Source organism: Brassica oleracea, chromosome C5 (assembly GCF_000695525.1).
Source record: "Brassica oleracea var. oleracea cultivar TO1000 chromosome C5, BOL, whole genome shotgun sequence".
In the NCBI taxonomy this organism is placed as follows: domain Eukaryota; kingdom Viridiplantae; phylum Streptophyta; class Magnoliopsida; order Brassicales; family Brassicaceae; genus Brassica; species Brassica oleracea.
In genome coordinates this window covers 25,565,689-25,592,491 of record NC_027752.1, presented here as the reverse complement: position 1 = coordinate 25,592,491, position 26,803 = coordinate 25,565,689, and the positions used below count along the sequence as shown (strand labels likewise).

General features: G+C 32.1%; 1 protein-coding gene across 1 annotated transcript; it reads right to left on the bottom strand.

Annotated features, from left to right (window-relative positions):
• Positions 1 to 10,372: 10,372 nt before the first annotated feature.
• LOC106295291 (myosin-3-like) lies at positions 10,373 to 17,544 on the bottom strand. Its single transcript, XM_013731151.1, has 24 exons — positions 17,197 to 17,544; positions 16,386 to 16,701; positions 16,206 to 16,313; positions 15,968 to 16,111; positions 15,728 to 15,878; positions 15,610 to 15,637; positions 15,251 to 15,416; positions 15,087 to 15,150; positions 14,971 to 14,984; positions 14,800 to 14,884; positions 14,503 to 14,606; positions 14,281 to 14,419; positions 14,036 to 14,154; positions 13,800 to 13,952; positions 13,572 to 13,661; positions 13,380 to 13,457; positions 13,023 to 13,181; positions 12,700 to 12,906; positions 12,332 to 12,537; positions 12,111 to 12,246; positions 11,909 to 12,038; positions 11,674 to 11,820; positions 11,370 to 11,428; positions 10,373 to 11,276 (listed from the first exon to the last, which is right to left on the bottom strand). Exons 2-24 carry the CDS (start codon positions 16,695 to 16,697, stop codon positions 10,626 to 10,628), a joined length of 3,450 nt encoding a protein of 1,149 aa, XP_013586605.1. The 5' UTR covers positions 16,698 to 16,701; positions 17,197 to 17,544; the 3' UTR covers positions 10,373 to 10,625.
• Positions 17,545 to 26,803: the final 9,259 nt, after the last annotated feature.

Genomic DNA, 26,803 nt, shown 5'->3' with positions numbered 1-26,803 from the left:
TTTTGGGGGGGGGGGGGAATAAAAAATTTCCCGCCGAAAAATACAATTTACGATTCGACTCTCTCTCACCAGTTCATTTTGTCCCCAATTCACACCTCAAGTTCTCTCTCTCACACATCCATCTTTTTCCCTTTTATTTTGCTCTCTCTCAAATCCGAATCAAAGATGTCAGATCCTTACTACAGCCTGATGAAGGCAGAGAAAAGGGAGTGTGACCGGCTCTATGCTGTAGCGGACGCAAACTATGGCATTCTAACGAAGTGTGCTTGTGGCCAACCTATTGGAGTGGAGACTGGTGAGCAGGGAAGGCATTACTATGTATGCAAACAGTATGACGTTAGAATCGATTGCACAAAATGAAAATGTTTTCTTCAAGATCTAGAATTGGTTGTCTTCAATTTGCAAGTTATGTTGACCGTACAGGATGATGGGTTGCACTTTCGCATTTGTTGTCTTTAAGCTATCAAACACGAGTTGACTATGTTGAAGAACGACCCTCGTGACAAGGTGATCAACCGCGCAAAGTTGGAATCTAAGATTGCGCAAATTATCTTAGAACTTGCAGAGATCAAGAAATTAGTCAATGGTTAAATTATTTGTTAAATTTAAGTTTGTGAAACTCTTATCCTAAGTTGTATCTAACTCGAAACTGGAAAGTCGGCCAACTCAAAACTTATCTGAACAAGTCTTTGTTTTTCTGTTTGCTTTCATATCAGAACTATCTGCTACAATCATACGAAAATGTAAAAGTTGGAAAACTCCTCCCAAGTTTTCCAAAATATAAAGTAAAGTTGGTTAACTTTTGCAAAGGAAAATGTAAATTTGGGAAACTTTTCCCATCTTTTGGAAACAAAAATGGTAAACTTGGGAAACTTTTCCCATCTTTTGCAAACGAAAACGTAAAACTTGGGAAATTTTTCCCATCTTTTGCAAATGAAAACGTAAAATTTAGAAAAAATTTCCCATCTTTTTCAAACGAAAATGTAAAATTGGAACTTAGTCTAACATTGCGATAAATGATAAAGTTTTCTCATCCAAACATCAAATTTTACAAAAGCTAATTTTTCATTCAAAGTTTAGGAAAAGAGTTTAGCCCTACTTGTGATTCCCCCTGCTTATCTTTCTTGGTCTTCTTCTCCTTCCTCTTGTCCGTCAGATACACATACCCTCTTAAAAAAGGCCGACAAAGTTTCACCACCCTCCATTTCTTTCTCACTTGGTCATTACCACCTTGCTTCACCGCGGCATGAGAAATTTCCAAAACAGAGAGCATCAGTCTTACCACCTGTCTATCCATAAGGCTGTCCAACAGCCTCTGCGTCAAGCTGTCCATCAGCCTCTCCATCAGGCTGCTCACCAAAAGGCTATCCAACAACCTCTTCAACAGTCTCTCTTAAAGATTTTACTTCGGCTTCGACATGTGATAGCCAGTCACGTAGAGAATCAACCTTTTGGTTCATAACATACATTCCAGTTAAGACTAAACTTTTATGTTCATTAAAACCCTCTTGAGTCTCTTTCCTCAAGCGAGATTCAATCCCATTTAAATCAGATACTCCCAGAGTCTCAACCGAGGGAGTCTCAACTGGAGTCTTCTTTTTCTTCTTATGAGCAGGGGCAGGGAGAGCTTCAACCTGAGTTATACTGGCAGCGTAGTCGTTCTTTTACATTTCTTCAAAGAAGATTTTTTCTTCCCTTTAATTAAATATATTCCTGGTTCAACGATCAACAACTGCATCATCATCGTAGTTCACATTCCAATCGCTCTCCTTCCCCATGATTCTTCGCAAAAATTTCCTTTCAGTGGGCGTTGATTCCAAGATACTCTCAATATCCTTAGTCTGCCAAATCTCGCATTAATTTCTTTAATAGTGCAAGCCTTGGTTCCACCAACGTTTTTGTACTGCATCTTGCACATTCGCGGGCAATCAGGGTTTGCATCATCCACCTTCTTGATATAATGGTTCCTCAAAACTGGTATTGTCTCAAACGCCAAAACCTACAAATAGAAGAAGAAGAAGATAATTTACACAGTTTGCCTAGGTTGGGCCAAGTTATATAATTTTCAAATTTGAAACTATGAGTAAATATTCAGGGTTTATCTCCAAAGAAATACATAAACTAGAAACTATCTATTGCGTTTCCCCAACCCGTTCGGCCTTCCACAATAACCAAGACACATCATCCAAGTTCTTATCAAATGCAAAACGTCCTTATAGGAAAGTTATGCACAAATCAAGATTATTGACAACTCGTAGAAACGGTCAACAGATGGTGCATCTTATCCAGTCTTTTTGGGTCCTAGGATGACACTGTATAAGAAGTACAAGACGGCCATCTTCAGACGCTCCCCAGAGCAAGGCCCTTTCATTGCCTTCAGCTTCTTCTCCACAGTCTCGTATTTAATCTTCTTCCCTGATTCAAAATGCTTCTCAATGAAGCCTGAACCACCCATCCTATCATAGTTGTTGGGATAAGCATGACAGTGTAGTCCCGAGATGAGTGTCATTTCTCTGAGGGAGTATCGGATAGGAACGCCATTGACAATGAACCATAACTCCTTATCATTCTTTGTTTTAGTTGTACGAAGAACGAGCATCCAGATTCCCATCCACTTGTGTTTTGGGATTTTCAAATGAAATATATGTCTGAACTGTGGGTGGTTGTAGAACTAGTCCATCTATGTCTCGGTCAGCTTCAAGGTTAGAAAGTCTATCGTCTCCGCGATATAACACTTTGATGAAGTCTGTATTACTTTCCCATACTTAGTTGGAGGAAAGTACATATTCACTGGTTGCAGGGCTTCAGTTATGTCCTCCAAATACTGCTATCAATACCAAAAGCGGATCAACTAAATAAAATTTAAAACAAATTCTTTTTTACTACTAAGTTGTTCAAAGTTATACAATCAAACAGTTTAAGTTTTACTCACTTTTACCAAGTTATACATTTCAGCGTTTCCCGTTTCACTGTGTTTTACCAAGCTATACAAACAGAAACACTATAACTATTACTGAGTTCCACACACTTTTACCAGTTCACTTTATCCTTACATGTTCAGGAGTAGCCTCCGTTTCTTCTGAATACTTAGACTGCTCGTCTTCTTCTTCTTCATCTTCCTCTTCTTCTTGTTCTTCTTCTTCTTCCTCTTGTTCATACTTTTGTTCTTCTTCTTGCAATGTATGTTCTTCTTCTTTTTGTTCATCCTCTTGTTCTTCCACCTGTCTTTCTTCAATTGCTGGGTTCGCATCGGTTTCAGCAATCTCCATGGATGTTACGACGTCTGGCCATCTGGGTTAGGGTTTACTTCTATTAGATTCGAGTTGGATCCAAAGTCTGGATCCTCTGCAACCCTCGGACAGACGGATGCCTTCTTTGAACGGGTTCTCCGACCCTGAGTTTTGTTCGGTGGAGCCATCTTTGAAATTGATTGCTTCGTTCTTGTTTTCTCCGTTGACAACGGTTGGACGAAATGATCTGAATGTGGATTTGAAAAACTATTTTAATGAATGTGTCCGAATCTTTGAATGTACGTAGTCGATTTAATGAGGAATAATTTCGGGTTTAACGGGTGGGTGATACCAGGTTGGATAGTCCGCATGGGTAGATTGTAATTTTTTGAATTGTATCCTGGTATCATGGTGTTTTACTCTTTTCTAGTAATTAAATAATAAAAATTAAATCAAAAAAAAAGGAAAGCATATGAGAATTTTTTTGTCGTGGGAGAGCCTGCCAGGGTTTGATTCTTCTTTGTTAAAGACGAGACTCTTCCATATGTTTCTTGTTACTGGTAAAATTTACTTTTCTTATTTAAAATTTAATGTTTAATTGAACTATATTCCAACTATTAGGCTCCGAATAGTAACAACGGATTGAGCGGTGCGGGACGAGCGGTACAACTGCGGTACGGTTCTAACAGTTTTAAAAACGTATAGATATATGGTATATGCAAAGATTTTTGTTACTATTAACAGCGGTGCGGTGCGAAACGGATTAAAACATTCGAAACTTTAATATTTTTTTTGCTAGGTGCTCTTATTGAGGTAACAAACATTAGACATGTCAATTAGGACTCAAGCCCGCAGTCCGAGCCTGCCCAGCCCTAAAAATTATCGGACTTGGGCTTAGTTTTATAAGCCCAAATTTTTTTGGGTTTTCGGGCTAAGCCCATTTGGGCTTCGGCTATTTTGGGCCTAAGCTTGTTTGGGCTAGGGTTGGTCCGAAAACCCGAAATTTTATACTTTACCTTAAATATTATCGTTCTTGCAATCAAAACCATTATTAGTATTGACATATTATTTTAATATTTTTATCCAAACTCTAAAAAGCAAATATAAAAGTTGTTAATTCACTTTATTTTTTATCATTACAAGTGTCACATTTTAAATTTTGCAAATATAATTTTTTTTTCATGTACAACATGTTTTATTTTAATTTCAAAATACAAAATATAAAACGTCCGACCACGTTTATCATAAATTTTGTTCTCTTATATGTTTAGTTTTAATTTATATTTAATTATTTAAATCTTATTAAGTTTGGTTTGTTTATATTTAAAGCATACGAAAAGTAAAACTTTTTTGATAGAGAAGAAATTTTTTAACTCATTTTATATTTTAAAACAAAAAAATGAAATTGTTTTTAAAATGAAAATTCACATGTGGAAATGTATTAGACAAATTATTTTTTGAAAAGCCCGAAAAACCCTATAACCCTTTAAGGACCGAGCCGGGTTTTGAATTCTAGGCCCAGAATATTTTTGGGCCGTGTCGGGCACAAACACTAATGTTTCTCTTACTATTTTGTGTTATTGTTATGTTTTGTAAACCCAACGATTAATTCATAACACTAAACTAATACTCCTTCCGTTTTTGAAAGTAAGTTGTTTTAGATTTTTTACTTGTTACACAAAGATAGATTTTCTATATGATTAAGGTACTTTTTTATACTTTTAAGAAACATTAAATGAAAATATTTGAATTGATTAAATTTCATTGGTGAAAATTTATTGGAAAGTATATAATAAAGCAAAAGAAAAATTAAATTATAAACATTTATTGAATTCTTAATAAACGTGAATACTTTAGAAAATCTTACTTTCAGGAACAGATGGATCAGAGGGAGTACGTTTTTTGGATGAGTTAAAATTCATGAATCATACAAAAGACTTTTATTTCTAACTGGTTTGAACAACACAAACACAATATAAACCATCAAACATTAGTCGACATATTTTATAATTTATATTATAAAGAAAATTTTGGCTCATATAAAAATGAAAAATATATGTGCAGTCACGTGGATAAAAAATCTAGTTTTAGTTTAACTTTGAATAGAAAATGATGTAGTTGGTTTCGAAGGGAGAGATCTGATTTGAACATAGTTGGATAATGTAATATTCAAATTTCATTAAAGATAAGAATGTAATAGATCACCTTTTTTATAAAAAAGAGTGGAAATAAAGTGAAAATTGTAACTGAGAATCTTTATATATTAATAGAAAAACATTTGAAAAGATGTAACTTTAAGTTTGTAAAAATTAAAAAAGTGTCTATCTTACATGTCAGTTAATTAGCATAGCCAAATTTGGTGTAACGCTATTCATCACACCAAATCTTTGTTTTTTTTTTGTCATCAGCATTACAGACTCATGTTGACTCTGTGAACCAAACCAGGTGAGCCGAATCCATCTGAACGACAAAAGACGATTGCTTCCTAGCACTGCGTGCCAGACTATCCGCCTTTGAATTTTGCGTCCGTGGTACATAGATAATGTCTGCTCTTATGAAGCTCTCCTTCAGGATCGTGATGTCTTCTAAATAATTTGCAAAAGCTGGCCATTCTTCTGGTTCCGAAACCATCTTCACCAATTGAGAACAATCCGTTGCAAACGTAACCTGAAATTGACGTAAATTCCTCATGCATTCCATTGCCCAGAGTAACGCTTCTATTTCCGCATGAAGAGGCGAAAGACTAGCCCTGACATTTCTCGCCCCCAACAAACCATCAAACCCTTCCAAAGTACTAAGCCAACCTTGTCCTGAGAAACTAACACCCTCTTTCCATGAGCCATCTGTAAAACACCATCTACCTGGTATCGACGGTAATATCGGATCTATTATTGATGTTATCATCCTCTGATCGATTGCTATTTGTGCTTCCGCCCACAGTATCGATTCTGTTTCAGCCAGTTTAAGCGTATCCATAGGGTCCATATCCAAATTACTAAAAACTTTATTATTCCTAGCTTTCCAAATGTACCAAAGTATCCATGCAAACTGATGATCTTCCATCGACGGGAGAATTCTCCAGAATAGATAATCCATGTTTGTAAAGAGGGAATTTGTTGGAAAAATAGTTGGATTTGATGGTATCTTCGAAAGAGCCCAAACCTGAAGAGCTGGCGGACATTCAAAAAAAACATGATTTATCGATTCCTCCACAGCTCCACATCTTACACAACATATATCTCCTTTAATCCCCCTTGCTTGTAAATTCTTCCGCACTGCAATGCATCCTGTCATTAATTGCCATAGAAAATGTTTTAATTTCGGTGGGCACCGTATTTTCCAGCAGTGAGCCTTTAAAACATCCACTGTAGGACCAATCAGTAACGGTGGTCTATCTCTATCTGGGTAGATACGTTCTACCTGATATCCTGATTTAACCGAAAATTTTCCATTTTTTGTAAAGTGCCATCCATCTCTATCTACCCGTTGAGTCCTGCCTAGTGGTATACTTTCTATAAGTTTTGCATCCTGAGGATCCACCAACGCACGAATTACCTCTAAATTCCAAGTACGCGATGTAGAATCAATGAGGGATTCTACAGTAAGTTCCGGATATAAATTGTGTTGATTTTTATTAGCTGGTCTCGGGCGAGTGGTTGGGAGCCAAGGATCGTTCCATACATATATAGAAGACCCTGATCCCACCCTTTTGATTAGTCCTTTGCTAACCAGAGATCTAGCAGAAACAATACTCCGCCAGCCATATGACGGAGAATATGAACGAATCGGTTCCAAAGGCGAAGCATTCCTATAATACCGACCTTTGAAAACTCGAGAGAATAAAGTATTTGGCTTTTCTATCAGGCGCCATAACTGTTTACCAAGCATCGCCGTATTCAATCGAAAAAATAGTTGGTCCAATAGCTCTCTAATGATTTTGCTAGGATCCCTTAAAAATTCGATGCACATGACGCTAAGCTTACGATTTGATACATAGCGTGAGATAATTAAGCATTTAATGGAATTGACAGTTAACTGGAATGCTAGCACTTATTAGCATATATTCTTATGTAATGTTGTACGCCAATTTTGTAATAGTTCGTCTAATATATATTGCCGGTTACCATATATGTTTAAAAATATATTTAATATGTGCCATATTGATAAAACTGTATATTGAAGAATATATATCATTATATCCGTAGCTACGACTACATACATAACGTATTTACGCACATAACTGTATACTATTTATTTGTATATTAGTGAATATTTAAATTTACGTTCGGTTACATACATTCAAATAACTTATGCATATGTATACTTATATATTATTAAAAGAGAAGTATCCATTTGAAAATGTTCTTATTTCATTAATTAAACTCCCTATTTTTTTGTTTTTCTTTTTCGGTTGTTTCTATGAAATATCTTAAAACGAATAAAACTGCATAATTTATTACTTATCTTTTCAGTTACATTAATGAAATATTCTTAAATGAATTTAAACTTCCTATTTTATTGTTTGTCTTTTTCAGTTACCTTAATGAAATATCCTTAAATAAATTTGGACATAATGTCATTTAATCAACCAAAAAAACTCATGAGTTATCCTTACGTGCATAATTTTAATAATGGAGGTTTTAAAAAACGTGCATCATTAAAATGTTACCTAAAACATGCAGCACTAATATATAACATGCATCAATAAAACTAGAATTTGACTCACACAATTGTACGGATATTATTTTCAGTTGATTAAATTTAAAAATAATGATTTATTCAAAAAATATTTAAGAATGACTATGCTTTTAAAAATTATATGGTATTATTTGCTCATAACTCATTATTTGTCATTTGATAAATTGTTAGAAAGAAAATTTTAGCATAATATAACTCAGTTGTCCTTTGCTAAATTTATGGTTTTTATATATATTTTTTTATTATTTAATTATAATATTTTCATTTTATATTTGAAAGATAAATGAATTTTCTTTCAAACAATATTTTTGTAAATGTATTTTTTTAAAAATAATTAATTTAAATTGTTATTATCATTGAATATAATTATTTTTGACATAATTTGAGTTTTCGTTTACATCAAAACTTATCATACTTTAGGATAATTTTAATTTAAAATGTAATTTTCATATTTTTCAAACAAATTCTCAAAATATTTTTTAAATATTTTGTTATAATTTTCTTAAAAATATTGAGTTGCATTTCAAATAAAAAGGTAAAGATATTAAAAATATTCTAATTAAAATATGTAAAATTTAAAATAGTTTTAAGGAAATGGTCAAAATAAAAAAAAATTACACGTAAAAAAAAATTATGATTTTTGTTAACTGGGAGGATCATTATTTATATGATATCGCACACGAAAGAAAAATTTCTGTTTTTTCAATTATCTAATTAACTCTATATACTCATTTTTAATATTTTTTATATGATATCACACATTCGTAAAAAAAATAGATAGTTTAAGATGCAAAAAAAAAATTACTTAATGAATATAATATGAACAAATATTACAAATACATCATTTAATAAAATAAATAATTAAAAACTGAAAATTCATATTCGCGTTGGCGCGCAGGTCAGGGTCTAGTTTGTTATTATGTCACAACATCCCCTATTACACAACTATATGCATATTCACAAAACTATACAAGCATGTGTTATGATATAAATTTTAATAATGTCTTTAAATAATCATATATTGAAAAGTTAATATTTTAATTTTCAAATCTTCATCGTTTTTTTTAAATGATTATAAATTATTGAATTTACTAAACATCCCACATTAAAAAAAAATTGTTGGTATAAAATTTTGTTACACAAATATGCAAATAATCATAAAACTATATGAGTATAAACCTCATTTAATAAATATACTTATTAAAAGTATACTATATATCTATGTTAATATCATTTAAATTTAATTATATATCATATACGATAGATAAGATTAATTGTTTTGATTTATTTACCCTAAAATGATTGCGAATAAACAAGAGTGGTCGTTTGATTTATATATTCACACCAATTTTTTACATAATAGTAACTGATTTCTTAGTTATTCAATATATATAATTATTATTTTATTGTTTCATAATATGCATAAAAACATAAAATGAGTAATAAATATAAAATATTTATTTTGCACAAGGCGCGGATAATGTAGCTCTTTAATAATTTTAAATCTTAAACATTTTCTAAATCTCAGGCCAAAACAAACGAACGAAATAAGAATAAACTCTAAAATCAATATTTATATTGAGCAATAACCAAAATGAAAAAGAGACACAAAAAATAGAAAAATATTGATGATAGATAGGATTGGCACGTGAATGTAAACTTCTCATATCCATAATTAAATTTTAAATTGTTAAATCATGATATAAAACCGAGCTGGCATAGTTTCATTGTAACCAAATAGTAGACATGAGATTCTTCGGCCTAAACGTTAGGTTCTTATGCGATAAGTGATTTTTTGACCTAAAATATTTTTAAAAAATGAGATCACCTCATCAGTAAACAAAATTATGTAATTAACAAAAAGTTAAAAAATTGTTTAATGGCCAAAATATTAATTCGATTAAAAATATACAATTATTTTTTCATACAATATTTTTTAAATAATTTTCATATAAATTTAACATACGCAAGACGCATGTCTTATCCTATTGTTCTAATATTTTGGGAGGCATTTGAGCATTTGATCCAGTGAAAGATAAACCAGAGCCCCAACAGTGAAAAGCTGAGTTAAGTTCGTCCCCCACTGGTCTGACCATGCACTGGATTATGAAAAACGCCGTCCTGAACAGATCACGACAATCTTCATATAAGCAAACGAGACCAGGCGAAGAACTAAACTCACTATTAACTAATTTGACCAGATGTAGAATAATAATCTAATACAATACAATAATCCCAGTACAGTAACCTGGTTCATTGTGAAGTACTAGTAGCGTTCTATTCTAACAATTCTAACATTTTATGTAAAGAGTTCATGGAAATATTCGTTTATGTCACAAAGTTGCTGGAAATATCCAACTTTAGATTTCTCAATATCAACTCTACCAGGTTTTTAAACTGTTGCGCAAATCAGTGATATATTATTCTCTCAATGTATTCGATGCTTCTCGCAAACATATTTTATTGATGCTTTATATGTTTCCACAACACTGGTCAGTCCACATAGTCTTGGGACAAATGGATATTATCAATACAAGTTTAATGTATAAAAAATATTTACTGAATTTGCCAGTAGATTTGGACTCATTTTAGTCCCATGAGCCTTCTCACCTCTCTCAGCAACAAAACCAAAACCTCAAATAAAATCAAATAAGAAAAAAAGAAAGAGACGTGCGTCTCAAGAAAAGGAACATACCATTAAAACCTGGTACTCCTTAACCTCCCCCACCACTTCGTCTTCACCCTTTCCACTAACGGTGAACCACCAGTTTCTTCATTCCCAAGTCTGCTAAGTATCGTTTTCGTTTCCCTTAGTCTCCCTCCATAATCCTTCTTCCAAGTCTCAAACATCTGCTTCAGCCTCCTCAGCTCCCTTTCCGGACTCAAGTTTGCTTCCACCTTACCAGATTTCACTTCCATCAAGAACTTTGTGTCATCTCCAAACACCTGAGCTCTTTGTCCGAATTCTTCTGCTAACCGGCTTATCACGCTTAAACCAACACTTCCACTTCTCCCGGGGGTCCTGAAATCACCACTCACAGAGAAATCACTTGCATCGCTAGCGTTCACAGATGCATCCGAGTATCTGGGTGAACCCTCGACATCTAGGCTTCTCTTTGCAATGGAAAGACTGGATTGCAAAGATCTTATCTGCTTTTGCCAAATTTCTTCCATGGATTTCATCTTTGTTTCGTATTCAGACCACCTGTTGTCGTACTGCTGGAGTCTTTGTCTGAGAATATCGTTCTCTTCTTCTTTCTCACGAAGAGCAGCTTCGGTTCTCAGAACCCTGCGCTGAAGTTCGGAAAGTACTGATGCCTGCACTAGCACCTCCCCTGACTCATTTCTCTGCGTAATAAGAAACCGGTTCAAGAGTCAAGGCAATGTTCATTGATAACCTTTTAGTCAGATGCAAGCAAATAATGACAACTCTATTAGAACCTTGGTGCCTCCATATTTAATATCCCCACCGCATCTTCTAACCAGCTCGCCACGAATTGCTGCAAGAAAATGAATTTTCTTAAAACTTTATAATTTAAACCCGCCATTCAAGCATTTCTTTTTCTGAAATATTAGGAGGTTTGGGCCGAAGCCCGTAATCCCCACACCCAACATAAAATATTAGTCTCGTCACACGAACCGGAGACTCTAACACCATGGTCAAAGGTCATTTCCAGTTGAGCTAATGACCACTGGTAGTTCATGGCATTTCAAGATTTGCTTTAATTAACCAAACCCTATTTACCTGACTGTATTACAAGAGATGCATCAACCTTGGCTTTATACTGTCTCTTAGCAATCCTACTCTTAACATAGCTTTGTATAGCAGAACAAGCCCTATGCCTCCGTAGTAACTCTGTGTAGTCCTTTCTTATCTTTTCTCCACGAATAACTGAAACAAAAGGATGTATGAAGAGGCCTTAGCTCAAGTTAAGCTGAAACTGTCTCTACTTTTATAGAAATGGGAGAAGGGGCAATACAAGATTGAAGAGCAGTAATTCCTCTTTTAAACTCTCTTAGACGACTTCGTGCTTGGTGCCCTCTAAAACAGCTTTGGAGACGTAAAATCCCATGAAGAGTGCGGTTCCTTGTATCTTCAAGAACCCCAATCTGCCAATGGTGAAAGCCAAGACATTGAAGCAAGAGTCTTACGGCAAGATATCAAGCGACTAGCTATAGTACCTGGCCAGTTCTGAAAAACAGTTTTGTGTAGCCGACTTGATACATCTCTGGCAAGATGTTGAACTGATGAAGAATGGCAACCGAAACACTAAGTGGATCTTTTGCTGCAATGCTCTCCAGTAGAAGGAAACCATACCTAAAGTATGACAAGAAAAACAACATGAATGATTATTTGCAAAACTAATGAAAGTCCCTTAACTGAATACTGATGGAGTTGTTACCTTAGGGCAAACTTTTGGTGAGACATTCTCGTAGGAAACCCAGACCGAGAAATTCTAACTACCTCTAGGACCCCACAGCATCGTAGCTGCTGTAAGACAAGCTCTTGCTCATACAACCCCGGAGACTGAACACTGTTTGGCTTTATGCAGCGAATGAAATGTGGGGTAGTCTTCCCTAAACGCTGCATCAATTCGAAAAGTTGACCCTGAAAAAAGTATGCAAGCATGGTCAGCAATATCAAATATTATAGGATGATGAGATGTTTCCTTTTAAAGTAAGAACTTTGGATAAGAAAAAACCTCAACAAGCTTAGAACATGCAAGAGCAGAAATAGAAGCAAGCTGTGTTTAAGGAAAAAATGCTCTACCTTAAATTTAGTTGCTACACTCAGTCGCTGGGAATCAGGTCCACCTGCTTTGTGTAAAGGTCCAACAACAGGTTTTTCAGAATGGACGAGCATACTAGAAGCAAACGCTTGGGGAAGGTGGCGAGAGCAAGACGACAAAAGCTTAATAGAATCCGAATGCAGCAAGTCCCGGTTCTTCTCTAGAAATCCAGTTGTCTCATATGTAACCTGAGTTGGAAAAAAAAAACAAGCAAAGGTTGGTCTTGTGAAGGAATCATTGTCAACCCAATTATGTTGTGGCGTGTCTTGTAAAATGGTGCCACAGAGTTTTCTAAAGCTATTACCTCTCCAGCATAATGAGCAACGGTGAAGGTCTTCCCTCGATCTCCTCTAAAACAGGAATTATCACTTAGGTGTTCCTTAAGCTTGTTGGCAAGTGTCAAATCTGTGCCATTCGGAAATGTGGATTCCTCATCCAGAAGCGAGAGCAGACCTAATGGTTTCTGCACACATGTGATACTTATGTGTCATAGAAACTTAGAAGACATGCTTTGGAATAAAACAATAAACATGTTCCAACACAATATATCTCAACGACTGCTATGCAGCTTGATGATCGGAACTCACAGCTGAGTAGCAGATATACCGATATGTAGCAAATGATGGTAACTGACTGTAGAGTAGATTAGTTATCATATTACCTTTTCAAAGAGCCTGAGACAGGTTTGGTTGTCCTCAAAATCAACCCTTGTCCAGTCAATCCCATCTTTGATATATTCCTGGAAGAGCAGAAAGACATATTAAGCCCTTCGAACTCAATAGATTGTCTGTCACGTGAATGCTCAGCTTAGATATACTACAACAAACCCATAGCAGAAATGGGTAACTTTTACCTCCTGCTCAAGCTTGAATAGATGACGATTAAAGTGTTGCTGCAATCTCTCATTCGCATAATTTATGCAGAACTGCTCAAAACTATTCTTCTGCAACATGTGAAGATGTTATTCAGCAACCCAAATATCTAATGTACAGATAGCTTTGATCCAAACATCTAATATACAGATAGCTTCTCTAAGTCCATGCAGGAAAAAAAAGCAAAGATAGACTAAAAAGAAGCATACATTGAATGATTCAAAGCCATAGATATCAAGAATGCTGATGGATCTGCCAGTTCTCCTCTTTCCCACGGCAAGAGATTTGTTTATCTGTTCAACCAGCCAGTCGAATAGGCAGGCATAGATTGACTTTGCTAAAGCATCTCTTGCATCAATGGCCTGATAAGATAAAACAAGAAAGAAATAAACAAAAAACCAACCCTACTCAGAATACAGTTACGCACAAAAAGTTAAATGCCTACCTGCGAAAGTGTTAGCTTCTGTACAAAAGTTTCATTTCTAACTTTTATATTACGCTTTGATAGAGCTAGCTTAAGGTCATTGATGTTGCACCCAATCAATCTAGCAACAGTTGATAAACCTGAAAACAAAAAAGAAACAGCACTTAAGTTAGCCTTGCTTGTGCATCCACAAATATTAAGCAGCAAAATTTGAAATAGCCAAAACCCTTATCCAACCGAATGAAACAAGAGCTATAGACCATTACTTTCATCTGATTCAGGTTCAGCGTGGTTCTCATTGTCAATAATGGAGAATGAGACATTCCCCAGCCATAACACTGCTGCAAGCATTGCAAATACACTTTCTTGGTCGTCTTTACTAACGTGCACAATATCTAAAGCTTCCTGCAACAGCAAAGAGTTTTTCAATCAAAAGGACAAATAAATGATTGAAATATGCGGAGGGAAAAAAAGAAGAAGAGATTTACTTGAACAGCTTGAAAACGTTCAGCGTCATCAACTCCTTTAATTGAATAGCAATTGCTCTGTCTCAAATAATTATACTCTTTTGCGCTTGTCAAATTTAGCTTCTCTGATTTTACAATGAGTGGAATAAAAAGGTCAGATATAAAATATTGTTACACCAGTTAGTCAGCAACTACATCTCTATTAATACATGATGAACATATTAACAGGTAACAAATAATTTACATTAAAAGGCACAAAATATTTTCTAAAGAGAACTGTTATAAGCTCTTTATGGGATTCAGATTTTAAAATCATACCTCTAAGCGCAGGTGAAGCTCCAGCACAAAGCTGATAAAATATGTGATATGACCTCTCTCCTTCCGCACATTGAACCACTCTAGACTATTAAAATGTGTCAGAAAAATTAAAGAAATCATACAAAGGTTATCAAACCGTGTAAGCGTCAAAAATCATATAGAGGAACTTACCTTTTCTAGTAAAACTGCAAAATTTGAAGAAACAGCAAAAGGCCAAGTCAGGTGTTGTAAAGGAAATAATAACAAAGCATTGTGGAGCAGCAGCAACTACAAAGACTTATGCTTACATGTTTGAATTTTAGCACCGGAAATCTTCCTTGTTTCACTAAAATGAATCTCTATCAGTTTCCCCTGTCAATTTTAACACCAAAGAAATATTATGAAACAAACAAAACTTTCACACTGTAAAAATAAGATCATGCATAAGGCCTAATGGGGACTGGGGGCTTACAAAACGACTAGAGTTATCGTTTCTCAATGTTTTTGCATTTCCAAATGCTTCCAAGATGGGATTGGTCTTTAGTATCTCATTCTCGATCCCACTTCCACCTCCAAGAGAAGCCAAGTATTGCATTGCTATTTTCGCTGTCTCAGTTTTCCCTGCTCCACTCTCTCCACTATATAAAAAGATATCATGTGTTAAGAATACATTTCAAAATGCACAAAGATTTAAAGAACTAGATGAATTCTATAGAGGCAGAAATATTGGCGGGAAGAATGCTCAACGAGTGAATATAGCAACTTGTAAGCTCCATAAGTGCGCTTATATTTACTTAATTTGTAAAAGGTAACTTTAAAGGAGGAGATTACCTGATAATGATAGATTGGTTAACTTCATCTGGAAAGGAAACCGAAAAAAAAAGAACATAAGAATGAAAACAGACTGCAATACGTTAAACTATTAAGAAATGTAGAAACATGATCCCACCTCGTATCATTTCACGGATTGCTGTATCTGCAATAGCATAGACATGAGGGCTCTGATTTGATCTTTTCCTGTATGCTTCAATGTTGCTATCTCCATATAAAGGAACCTCCTTGAAGGGATTCACAGCTACTAAAACAGGCCCCGCTTTTGTCTAGCACATCAAAGAAAAACTCAGAAAAACAATGATAAAGGCTACTATATACTGTCAACATGACACAAAAAGAAGCACAAAAGGCTTACATATATCATGTCTTGGTTGTACCTATACTCAAGGTTGTACAACACTGATGGCTCATTTAAGTAACTTAGTTGCATGAGGTCGTCCACTCCATCAAGAATGTCAGGATTTGCAGGTACTAGAGTCTCTGATATGACCTTTAAAACCTGTTAAACCAAGTTGCAGTAACAGATTCCGATCAAGTACTTAAAAGTAATAATCAAAATTTACTTGAGGAATTGGAAAAAAAATGTAACTTACATTGCCCTCAGGCAGTTTAATAACAGACTCTTCTCCTGAACCTGAAGTTGACAACACCTTCCCCAGCTCCCAGTTACCGTTTGGAAGTTGGACCCAAAATTGAAGTGCCTAAGAAAAGGAATGTTAGTTCCAAAAAAAAAAAAAAAATCATGCAAAAAAGAGACAAAAACTTTAGCACACCTTTTTCCGAGCATATACGCTAGTGTCACTCCACCTGCGATCATTACTCTCAGGCAAGGGAACAATAGGATCTTCATCAACAAGTGAAGATTCGTCTCCATTTGAAATGCTTTGCAGGCCATAGGGTGAATCATCATTAGCACTATCCACTCCCCCAACAGCTCCATTCGTTAAGTGACCATTTCGTGGGATAGTCACAGGAACACTTGAGCCAGAGGAGGAGGAGTCTTCAAGGGGTGATGAACCAAGAAATCTATAGTCGGCCGGCATCGATTTAAGTGACTGAACAAATGGCTTAGCCTTCTCAGACATTTTCCTGTAAGGGAGAGAGCAGTTCAGTTCAAAAGATAAAGTACGTGTGGTTATTTCCTTAGCGAAGAAGACACAGACCAAATTTTATATAACAGAAGAATAGAGGGGGACCATAGTTTAGAACATAGACTGACAGTGCTCCTTCAAAATGTTCAGACTCTATTATATAGATTGTAAGATTAGGCAATCTACGAAATTAGGGGGACCATAGCTTTGAAATGTTCAGACTCTATGAAGCAAAAGCAATGCAAGATCCAATGGATTCACCAAAGATCTAAGGCATATTCCTGACACAGCTTACTTGGCTTGAGACAATTTGACTTTTTGATCAGATGATCTAACACAAACCAAAATTTAGACAGAATAATTGGAATTATCCAACAATTTCTATATGGTTAAAAAAAAAAAAAAAAAAAAAAAAAAAAAAAAAGTAAAGACGTTTCTACGGCAGAAGACGGCTTCTATACACCATCGATTTGGATCTAGCTCATAGAAATACCTTTTTCAAAGATTGTACCCAGCTAACACTTTAATGGTGAGAGAGAGAGAGAGACTTGATTATTCACAAGAATTTTGGTTTCTCCAATGAGAATATACACACGCAAATATCTCCGTGGTAGACTCAGTAAACGATGAATAAAACAAGAAGGAGAGGAAACTAAAAGTCAACTTTGGAGAGATTATAACAACACTTGGGGGTTATGTATGGGTTTTGGCAGTAACAATGGTTACTGAGAAAATTGGAGAGAGATATAAATCAGAGGATTGGAGAGATGATCGAGAAAAAGGAAGAAGAACAGGATGAAGACGAAAGATGGCAACTTTTTCTGTGCAGAGTAAAACTGTTTTCTTTGAACTTTATTTTTTAACTAGTTCATCCGACCATTTTCAATGTCTTTTATGGGGACCACCACCACTCAATTTTTTCAGGCACACCATTCGGCCCAACTACGATTTTACACCCCCCCTTGATATTTTACTCATGCTTTTGTTTTTTCAAATTATGTTTTCAAGTTTTTCAAATTATGTTTTGATCACAAAGTTTAATGATGGTATTTTCCTCATTTAATGACTTTTAAATTTTAAGTTTTATAACAACGGAACTATTATTTTGAATTTTTTTTTAAATGATGAAAGAGAATTCGTTACTGTGACCTGAATGAATGGCAGTTTTAATTGTAATCAATTTTATAATCTAATTTCTACCAGTTCATATTCAGAAGGAATTTTATATTCAATAGATAATTAGTTTCCACTGAAAATTTAAGGGGAGAATTAACCTAAAACGTGTGGAGCCTAATCAACTAAGTAAAAATAAATTAATTTAGAATTGGTCCACGTTTCCACCACATCTCCGGTTTTATGTACTCAACTTTACTACCTGGGAATATGTTAGCTTATATTCGTTTGTATTTGTCAACAAGAATAATAAGATCGAATAATAATTAATTAGCAGTTAACTAGTATGCCGACCGAACATTTATTTTTGGCCAAAAGAAAGTTCAGATTAACCATGGTCTGCTGGTTCCGTTTTCAGTCGGAACCGAACCAGCTGAACCAAACCGAACCAAAATTTTCAGGTTTTTGGTTCGGTTACAGTTTTGAGTTCGGTTAAATTCGGTAAGATTTTGAAAAATAATTTGGTTTTCGGTTCTGTTCGGTTTCAATTTTCAAAAAAAAAAAAATATATTACAAAACAAAAAATAACTGAAAACCAAACTGAAATTAACCGAAAACAGAAAATATCTGAATTTAATCGAAATAACCGAGTTTGACCGAAAGTATCTTAATTTTTTAAGAAAACTATATTGAAAACTAAAAAAGTAGATTATTTTCGGAAATAAATGTGAAAACCGAAAATAACTGAGAACCAAACCAAAATTTAATTCAGTTAATTTTGGATTTGGTTTCAAAATTTCGGTTAACTGAAAACTGACGGTTTGGTTTGATTCGGTTTAAAAAAACTGAAATCGCAGGACTAGTTCAAATTATTTATATATGACAAAGTTTTTTATCAAAATATATATGGTTGTTGCAATTTAGAAAAAAATAGAAACTCAAATGTAATATTATTTTTTTTAGAAGATCTCTTTATACACTTACTATATCCATCATATTTGTTTTTTGCTTTCTTATTCATTAGTTATCAAGATCTTCAATTTCATATTTGTTTTTAGAAAAACAATCCAATTTTTGCTGGCCAAATTTTATGATATCAATTTATAATTTGAATATCAAATAAAGATATCTAATTTTTTTACTAAGGATATAATGATTCTTAAACTAAACCAATACAGAAAATACATCCCTTGATTCCTAAATTAAATAAATACTTTTTGTAAATAAATAAAAAAATTAGTGGTAGATTTTAGTAGGTTTACTTTAGATATATCCATTTAAGGTTTAAACTTAATCTAATATAATTATACCAATTATGCAATTTAGAACTACTTACTTGTTTATTGAAAATTATAACTGTAATGTAAGATTGCCTATGTACTCTTTAAATTTAATTCAGTTAATTTTGGATTTGGTTTCAAAATTTCGGTTAACTGAAAACTGACGGTTTGGTTTGATTCGGTTTAAAAAAACTGAAATCGCAGGACTAGTTCAAATTATTTATATATGACAAAGTTTTTTATCAAAATATATATGATTGCTGCAATTTAGAAAAAAATAGAAACTCAAATGTAATATTATTTTTTTTAGAAGATCTCTTTATACACTTACTATATCCATCATATTTGTTTTTTGCTTTCTTATTCATTAGTTATCAAGATCTTCAATTTCATATTTGTTTTGAGAAAAACAATCCAATTTTTGTTGGCCAAATTTTATGATATCAATTTATAATTTGGATATCAAATAAATATATCTAATTTTTTTACTAAGGATATCATGATTCTTAATCTAAACCAATACAGAAAATACATCCCTTGATTCCTAAATTAAATAAATACTTTTTGTAAATAAATAAAAAAATTAGTGGTAGATTTTAGTAGGTTTACTTTAGATATATCCATTTAAGGTTTAAACCTAATCTAATATAATTATACCAATTATGCAATTTAGAACTACTTACTTGTTTATTGAAAATTATAACTGTAATGTAAGATTGCCTATGTACTCTTTAGTAGTATCAACTTTGGAAAGCAATGTTTTGCGTATTAAATTATTCAGAAAAACATAGTGATCATATTTAAATATAATTAATAATATATATATATATAAATAAAAAAAGAATTTTTTTTTTTATTTCTTTCCACCTCCTCAACTAATTCATGAATAATAGTATATATGTTCCTCATTTGTTATTTTGGAAAAAAATGATTTAGTGATATCACAGAGTATTTTCATAAAATAATACTAAAATACTAATAATTATGATTAGTATTAAATAATCAGCTGCATAAAGATATTAAGTGAATAATAATAAATAATTATTACAAGAAAAAAACGCACATATGTATAAAATACTGCACCATAATCAAACCCTAAACAAGACACAAAACAACTAATCACCATCTTATTCATCAGTTCCACCATTTAAACTAGATGCGGTTTCATAGTGGGCAACCCGCAGTTAACAGTTTTAAATGCAACATACTAACCAGTGATGCCCTCAAGCTGCCTTAATCACCACTGGAGATTGACCAATGCGTTCGCAGACGTTAATTTTTATTATCTTTTTATAAAATGATATTCATTTTTCATGATTAGTGTTATTTATTTTACATATGTCACCATACAACTAACTATATATTGGTTATTTGAATATTATTTATTTTCTTATATATCAGAATTGAATCCGAATCGAATCAGGTAATATGATTACTTTTGATTATTTGTTATTTTTATGTTATTTTTAGTTTGAGTAAAAAATATCGAAACCATGATGTGGTTACTTTTGCTACAAAATACCTGAACCGTAAATAGTTACTTTTGGTTATTTGGATATTTTTAGGTTTTATACATCAGAACTGAATCCATTCGGACATGAAAGGACCTGACTCGAATACACCAAAAAAATTATAATACACGAACAAAGATTAATTCCAAAACCCAAAAAAACGATACATGAAAGAAACGGGTCGTACCCAAACGGGTACCTGAATACCTATGTGTAACTAATTCTGTAAACAAATAAAATAAAATAAAATAAACTATTTATTAATCGCTTTGAATTCTTGTCACGAATAAAGCAATTTCATTCAAACATGCTGAATTATTATGGTTAAGTTTTAAATTAAATGTTGAAATATTGTAGTAAATACAATTAGTGAATTAGTAAAAAGAGTAAAAAATGAATGTAAAAGATGTAATAAAACAATTGAAAATAGGTAAGTTATGTTTTATACTTTATAATAAACTAGTATCGGTACGCGCTACGCGCGAGATTTGATTTTTTTTTGTTATCTTGGTTTGTATAATTGTTATTTGATCTTTTTTTGTGTGTGAAGATGGTTAGTAGGAGTGGTATCTATGAAAATGATTTATGTTTTAAAGTATGTTTAGGATCGATGGTTTATTTGGAAGAGAGATTATATGTGGGATGAACAAGTTAGTTTACTCCTGGTGGTTGTATCTATATTATAATGTTCGGTTCTTTTTAAAAAAAAATTATTAATAATAAAGGGGTTACTTGTTGTTTATATGATTTGTCCTCGGAAGGATTGGTTTGTATGTTTTGTTTTGTTTTTAATTCCCTTTATAGATCTTTCATGGTTATCTTGTTTAAGACAACCAAATTTGAAAATGAGGAAGTTTGGAATGAGTTTGTTTGACGTTTTATGTAGAATTCGTTTCGAGGAATTGCTAGCGAGATTAACGTCAATGAGATACTTTTCTCTGATTCCTAGGGAAAATTAAGTTGTTTGACTTAACATTGCTATCTATAACACTTTTCACATGTGCAGAATAGAAACAATAGACCTGGTTAGTTGAGTGAGTGAAATATAGACACAAAAGATATATTAAAAATATTCATAAAAAGCAAGACACCTAGAATAGAAATAATGAATTACATAATGTTTTAAGTTTTAAAATTTTAATTTAGTTTTAGATTTATCGACTATAAAAAAACAGCTTATCTAAGCATTGCTATTCAATCATTCTATTGGCATTATATGATGTATCCGTAAAATACACTTGTGGAATTTTAGTTTATATGTTTTTAGACCACCTATGTTTCTTCGCAAATAAGTAGTTTTATTGTTTGTTTTCATTTGACATTGTTTAGTTAAGCATGTTCTATTGTATGTGTATCCCTAGTGTCGTGGGATTTTATTTTTGGGACTATGTGAATACAACAAAGATGCCAAATTAGTAAAAGCACGAAATTATTCTTCCGTACACATGAAATGCCTAGCTGTAGTTACACTTGGTCTACTTGCTATTGACCTCTGTTCTTTTCTGTTAACATGCTCTGTTTTATTTCTGTAAAAAGAGAGTCCTGCTGTTTTTCTTTCTTTCTTCATCCTTTTGCACATGTACTTTTTCTTATCTGTTGGACGCTTTAGCTGAAAGAAAAAAATATATATTCTTCATTAAATGAGTTCATCTTAAAAATAATTTGTTACCAAAAAATAGTTGTGTTTCTTAAGAAGAGTTCAACGTTCTTTGACATATATATACTGATAGTCTTTTTTAGGACACAAATCTCTGTTTTGTTGTATCCACATCAACTGGAAGCAGTCTCGAAACATGATTTTTGTGTAAGTTGTGGTGGGCGCATTTTTGATTCAATATACTAATTCGGTGGTTTATAAGTTGCTGTAAACTTACTCCGTGCAGTTAACATATCAATTGATGATCCAAGTGTTATTAATTGAAACGATATCGATTTGTATTATTTCTTAAAAAGTGGTACTAAAACTGATAGTTTTGAGTTTTCTAATGACTTGAGTAGAGGAAAATGTAGAGAAAAAGATTAAAGAAGAATTACATTCTGGAAAGAATATTATATACAAAAATACATTAACCAAATCCTTGTGTATACTCATAATTTTTTATACATAGATGCTCATCTATACTATTATTTATGAAGTGATTTAGCTTATTTGTCACGATATCCATGATTTTATGTAATTTTGCTTATTTATCATGTTTTAATTATGTTTAAGCTGAGTCATTAATTTATTAATATTTTTTAGTTTAATCCATAATTTATTAATTTAAATAATATAACCATAAAAAATATGTAATTAGATATATAATTATTATGATTTTGCTTATTTATCATGTTTTCCATGATTTTAGTCAATTTTGCTTATTTGTCATGTTTTTATTAGGTTTTAGTTTTTTCATTGATTTATTAATAGTTTTTAGCTGAATCACTAATTTATTAATTTTAAAAAATATCCGTAATGAATTTTATATATAATTAAAAACGAATTTTTATTTAATAATATTTAAATCTATATGTTATATTAATATTCTTATTTTCTTATTTGTCATATTTTATTAGGTTTTAAGCTTTTGTATAGGTCATTGATTTATTATTAGTTTTTAACTGAGTATTTATTAATTTTCACAAAACCCATGATAAATTTTATATATAATAAAACACGCATTTTATTTTAATAATATTAAATTTATATGTTATATTAAATAATTAATTATAAACTAATATACTAAATTGTGAAAATATATTTAAAAATTAAGAGAATTCTTATATATATTGTGTTGCTATCTAAAAAAATATTTTTTTTATTATAAAGTTAAAAAACTAAGATATAAAACAGTTTGTAATTAAATATTAGTCAAACAAAAATCTTTATATAAAGATATTTTCTAAACTATTTCTAATATACAAGTGTTTTAAAACTTTTAACACAATAATAAGTACATAGTTTGATGAACGTTTTTGTGACATATATATAAATAATTTGATGTTTGATTTAACTATTTAAAATCATAAATAATAACTTAACTTGAGACTGAGTTCAAAACAAATTTTCTTGTTTTTACTTTAAACTAGATTAAGTTTGATCCGTGAAACACTATAGCTTCAGTTGGTGACTACTAAAAGAATGAAAAAAATGAAAAAAATAAAAAAATAAAATTTTATTTAAGAAATTGAAAAATTAAAAAAAAATATGATTTTTTGTTCAATTTGTTCCTTATCAAAATTGCATATGGAAACATTTTCTTATAAATTCCTTCCTCCATGGGGAATTTAGAAGAAAAAAGTGGGATCTACCTTTCAATAATTTGACTAAAATTTTAATTTAACTGGTATAAATTTTGAGAAACAAATAATTTACCATAATTTTTATCCTTCAACATGTTCACCAATTTGAGTTTTATAATGCCGATTTTTGGATTAATAAGACATAAAATAATAAGTATTCGTAAGATGATTATGCTCGCATGTGCGGGCAAAACACCTAGTATATTAGTAAATATGATTAGACTCGGCTGTTCACTCTTTTTATATTTAGATTTTAGACAATGTTCAAGTTTTTTTGATGTTTCCAGTTTCGGAGAAGCCAACACATCAAAGCTAGCTTCTATTTCCCTCTCTATCTCAGTAGTCGTGCAACTGCATCTGAAACACCTCTATTTCTCTCTTCAAAAGATCAAGAATGCTATGTTTAACGTACAAAAGGATGATGCAATCGAAATATCCGTTCTTGAGACTGCCTTAAGAGGAAGAGGACCGTAGGTGAAATAGGCAAATAAATATCTACATGAGACTTCTTCCTCTACTATAGAATAAGAATCGAGAACTGAAATGTGTTCTGTTTCGACTGATCCTAAACCACTAATATAAGAACTATTAATACAGACATCAAGAAAAAAAACTGTTGATAGTGACAGAGTCCATGTTGCTACCTCCACTAAAGTTACAGTGCCAACAACTGTAATAATTCGTCGCCAACGTCAGGAACGTTGGATTGCTTGGGCTATCAATCCGTCTGGATGAGCAGTTCTTAGGTGTTTAAGATATCCTGGAATTTGTAAGGTCTGATGCATCACCAAAATCTTCTTTATACATCTCTTTGATCATCGGTTACATATCGCATTAATAAACAAATTTGTAACCTAAAGTCTGTCAAGAGCAGAGAAACACTCAAATCAAAGGAAGATCAAAGATTGAGCCTGCAGCAATATGATTATCCTTGTTACCTTTTTAAAAAAAATATTTATGTCTGCGATGCGAGCATGATTTGCTTTGATTGTTTTGGATATCTGCTAAAAGCTTGAGATGAGTAAGCCTGAAATACATGAACAGGTGGAAACAAAATCAACAAAAAAAAAATTAAATTCTTGATCATCTCCCGTAACCGTAAGATATATGAATAAAATGTTGATAATCAATACATGAATAAATTGAAACAAAATCAACAAACATAACTGGAATCAAATTAATCTCCCATAAACTGGAACTTTTGGAAAAGAAGTTTCCTACAAACGGAGGCTTTTGAATTAAGATCTTGATAATCAATACAAGAAAAAATTTAAACAAAATCGTAAAAGCCCATAAACTAAAGCTTTAGAAAAACAGTGATCATTATGAGTTTTAACGCCCGTATCATTGGGATATCTGGAAATCTTATGATTGAGAGAAAAGAAGATTTACCTTTTATAGGAGTAGAGACGCCGCTTTGCAGATGGAGTTAAGGACTATGATAAAGGCGACAAATCAATTAGCTGAAACGTTTCCGATGGTTAAGAGAGAAGACAAAGACTCGAAATTGAAGATTCACACAGCCACACGTAAATTCAACATCTCTAAACTCCATAGCTGGTATCAGAGAACACAAAGAAAAACACTCTTGACTTCGGAGGTGGAAGAAGAACACAAACCCTAGAATGGGTGATGTCGGTCTTGCTATCTATCGGGCAGAATCGTGATTAAACAGGAAGCCCACAAAATCATAAGCTAAACCACAAACAAAACGCTGCATATAAATAAAAAGGACAGGTGTCGCGCCCAGGGTGATCGAATTAGTGACGTGGCGCTCTCACAAGAGAGAAAACCTACTTTTTATATATAGCACGGAATATAATTTATGTTTGATGTATATAACTATGTAATTGTACTTTTTTATTGAATTTTCTAATATTTATTTTTTAATTGCTTATTTAAACAATGTGAAAATAGTCAAATTGTTGTGATAAAAATATACGTTATTGATTCTTTTATATGCTACTATATTTGTAGATTAGCTAAATCATGTTAACTAAATAAACATCTACAGTTTTCTAAGTAAATGTTTTTGATTATTTTTTAGAATATGATTTTAACATTATTTCTTTATATATAGTAAATATTTTAAAAAATTTGACTATAATGAAATTAATAAATAATCACAAAATAATTATGATTCTAGTAGTTTTTCTGCGCTATGCGTGAGATGTCAATTAATTGTGTAGCACAATGTTTGATTTGAAAGTCTAATTGATTATAATATAAGTTCTGGTATTATATATGGTTTCATTTTTATACACTCAACTATTTTTCAGTTGTTCTTTTCTAGTTTTATTTTCTTAATTAAGTATTTTGTTATTTTTTATCTTTTAATGATTTTTTATATCATATGAGAATTATTATTGGTTAATTGTTATTATTTAGTTTTATGACCTCTTTCAGTTGAAAGTTTTGATGGTAAAATATTAGCCTTAGTTTCGTTGCATCAAGTTAATTTTTTAATAAAATTGTTAAAATAGTTTAATATATTTATGTTTTTTTTTTTGACGAATTAGATTTTTAAAATATTTATTTTATGGTAGTTTATCTATTTTATTTATACTTTATATATTTTTGGTCAAATTGTTTTACATTGAATTTCTGTTTATATTGTACAAATATAAATATTCTTAAAACTGTTTATACTGTACAACCTTAGTTTTCTTGTTTTATTTTATGTTGCGTGTTTATACTGTAAATATATATATATATATCAGTATTAAATTTCTGTTTGAATATTTTTATTGGATCAGTAGATTAATTTTCTTTGTAAGAAATCATTTTTTATTTTAAATATAATAGTTTCCTTTGTGTTTTAGTTAGTGTTCCATTTATTAGATCAGTTTTTTTTTTTTGCCAACTACTTCTTTCTGAAAATATTTTTTTTTGATTATGTGTTAATTTGTGTTTG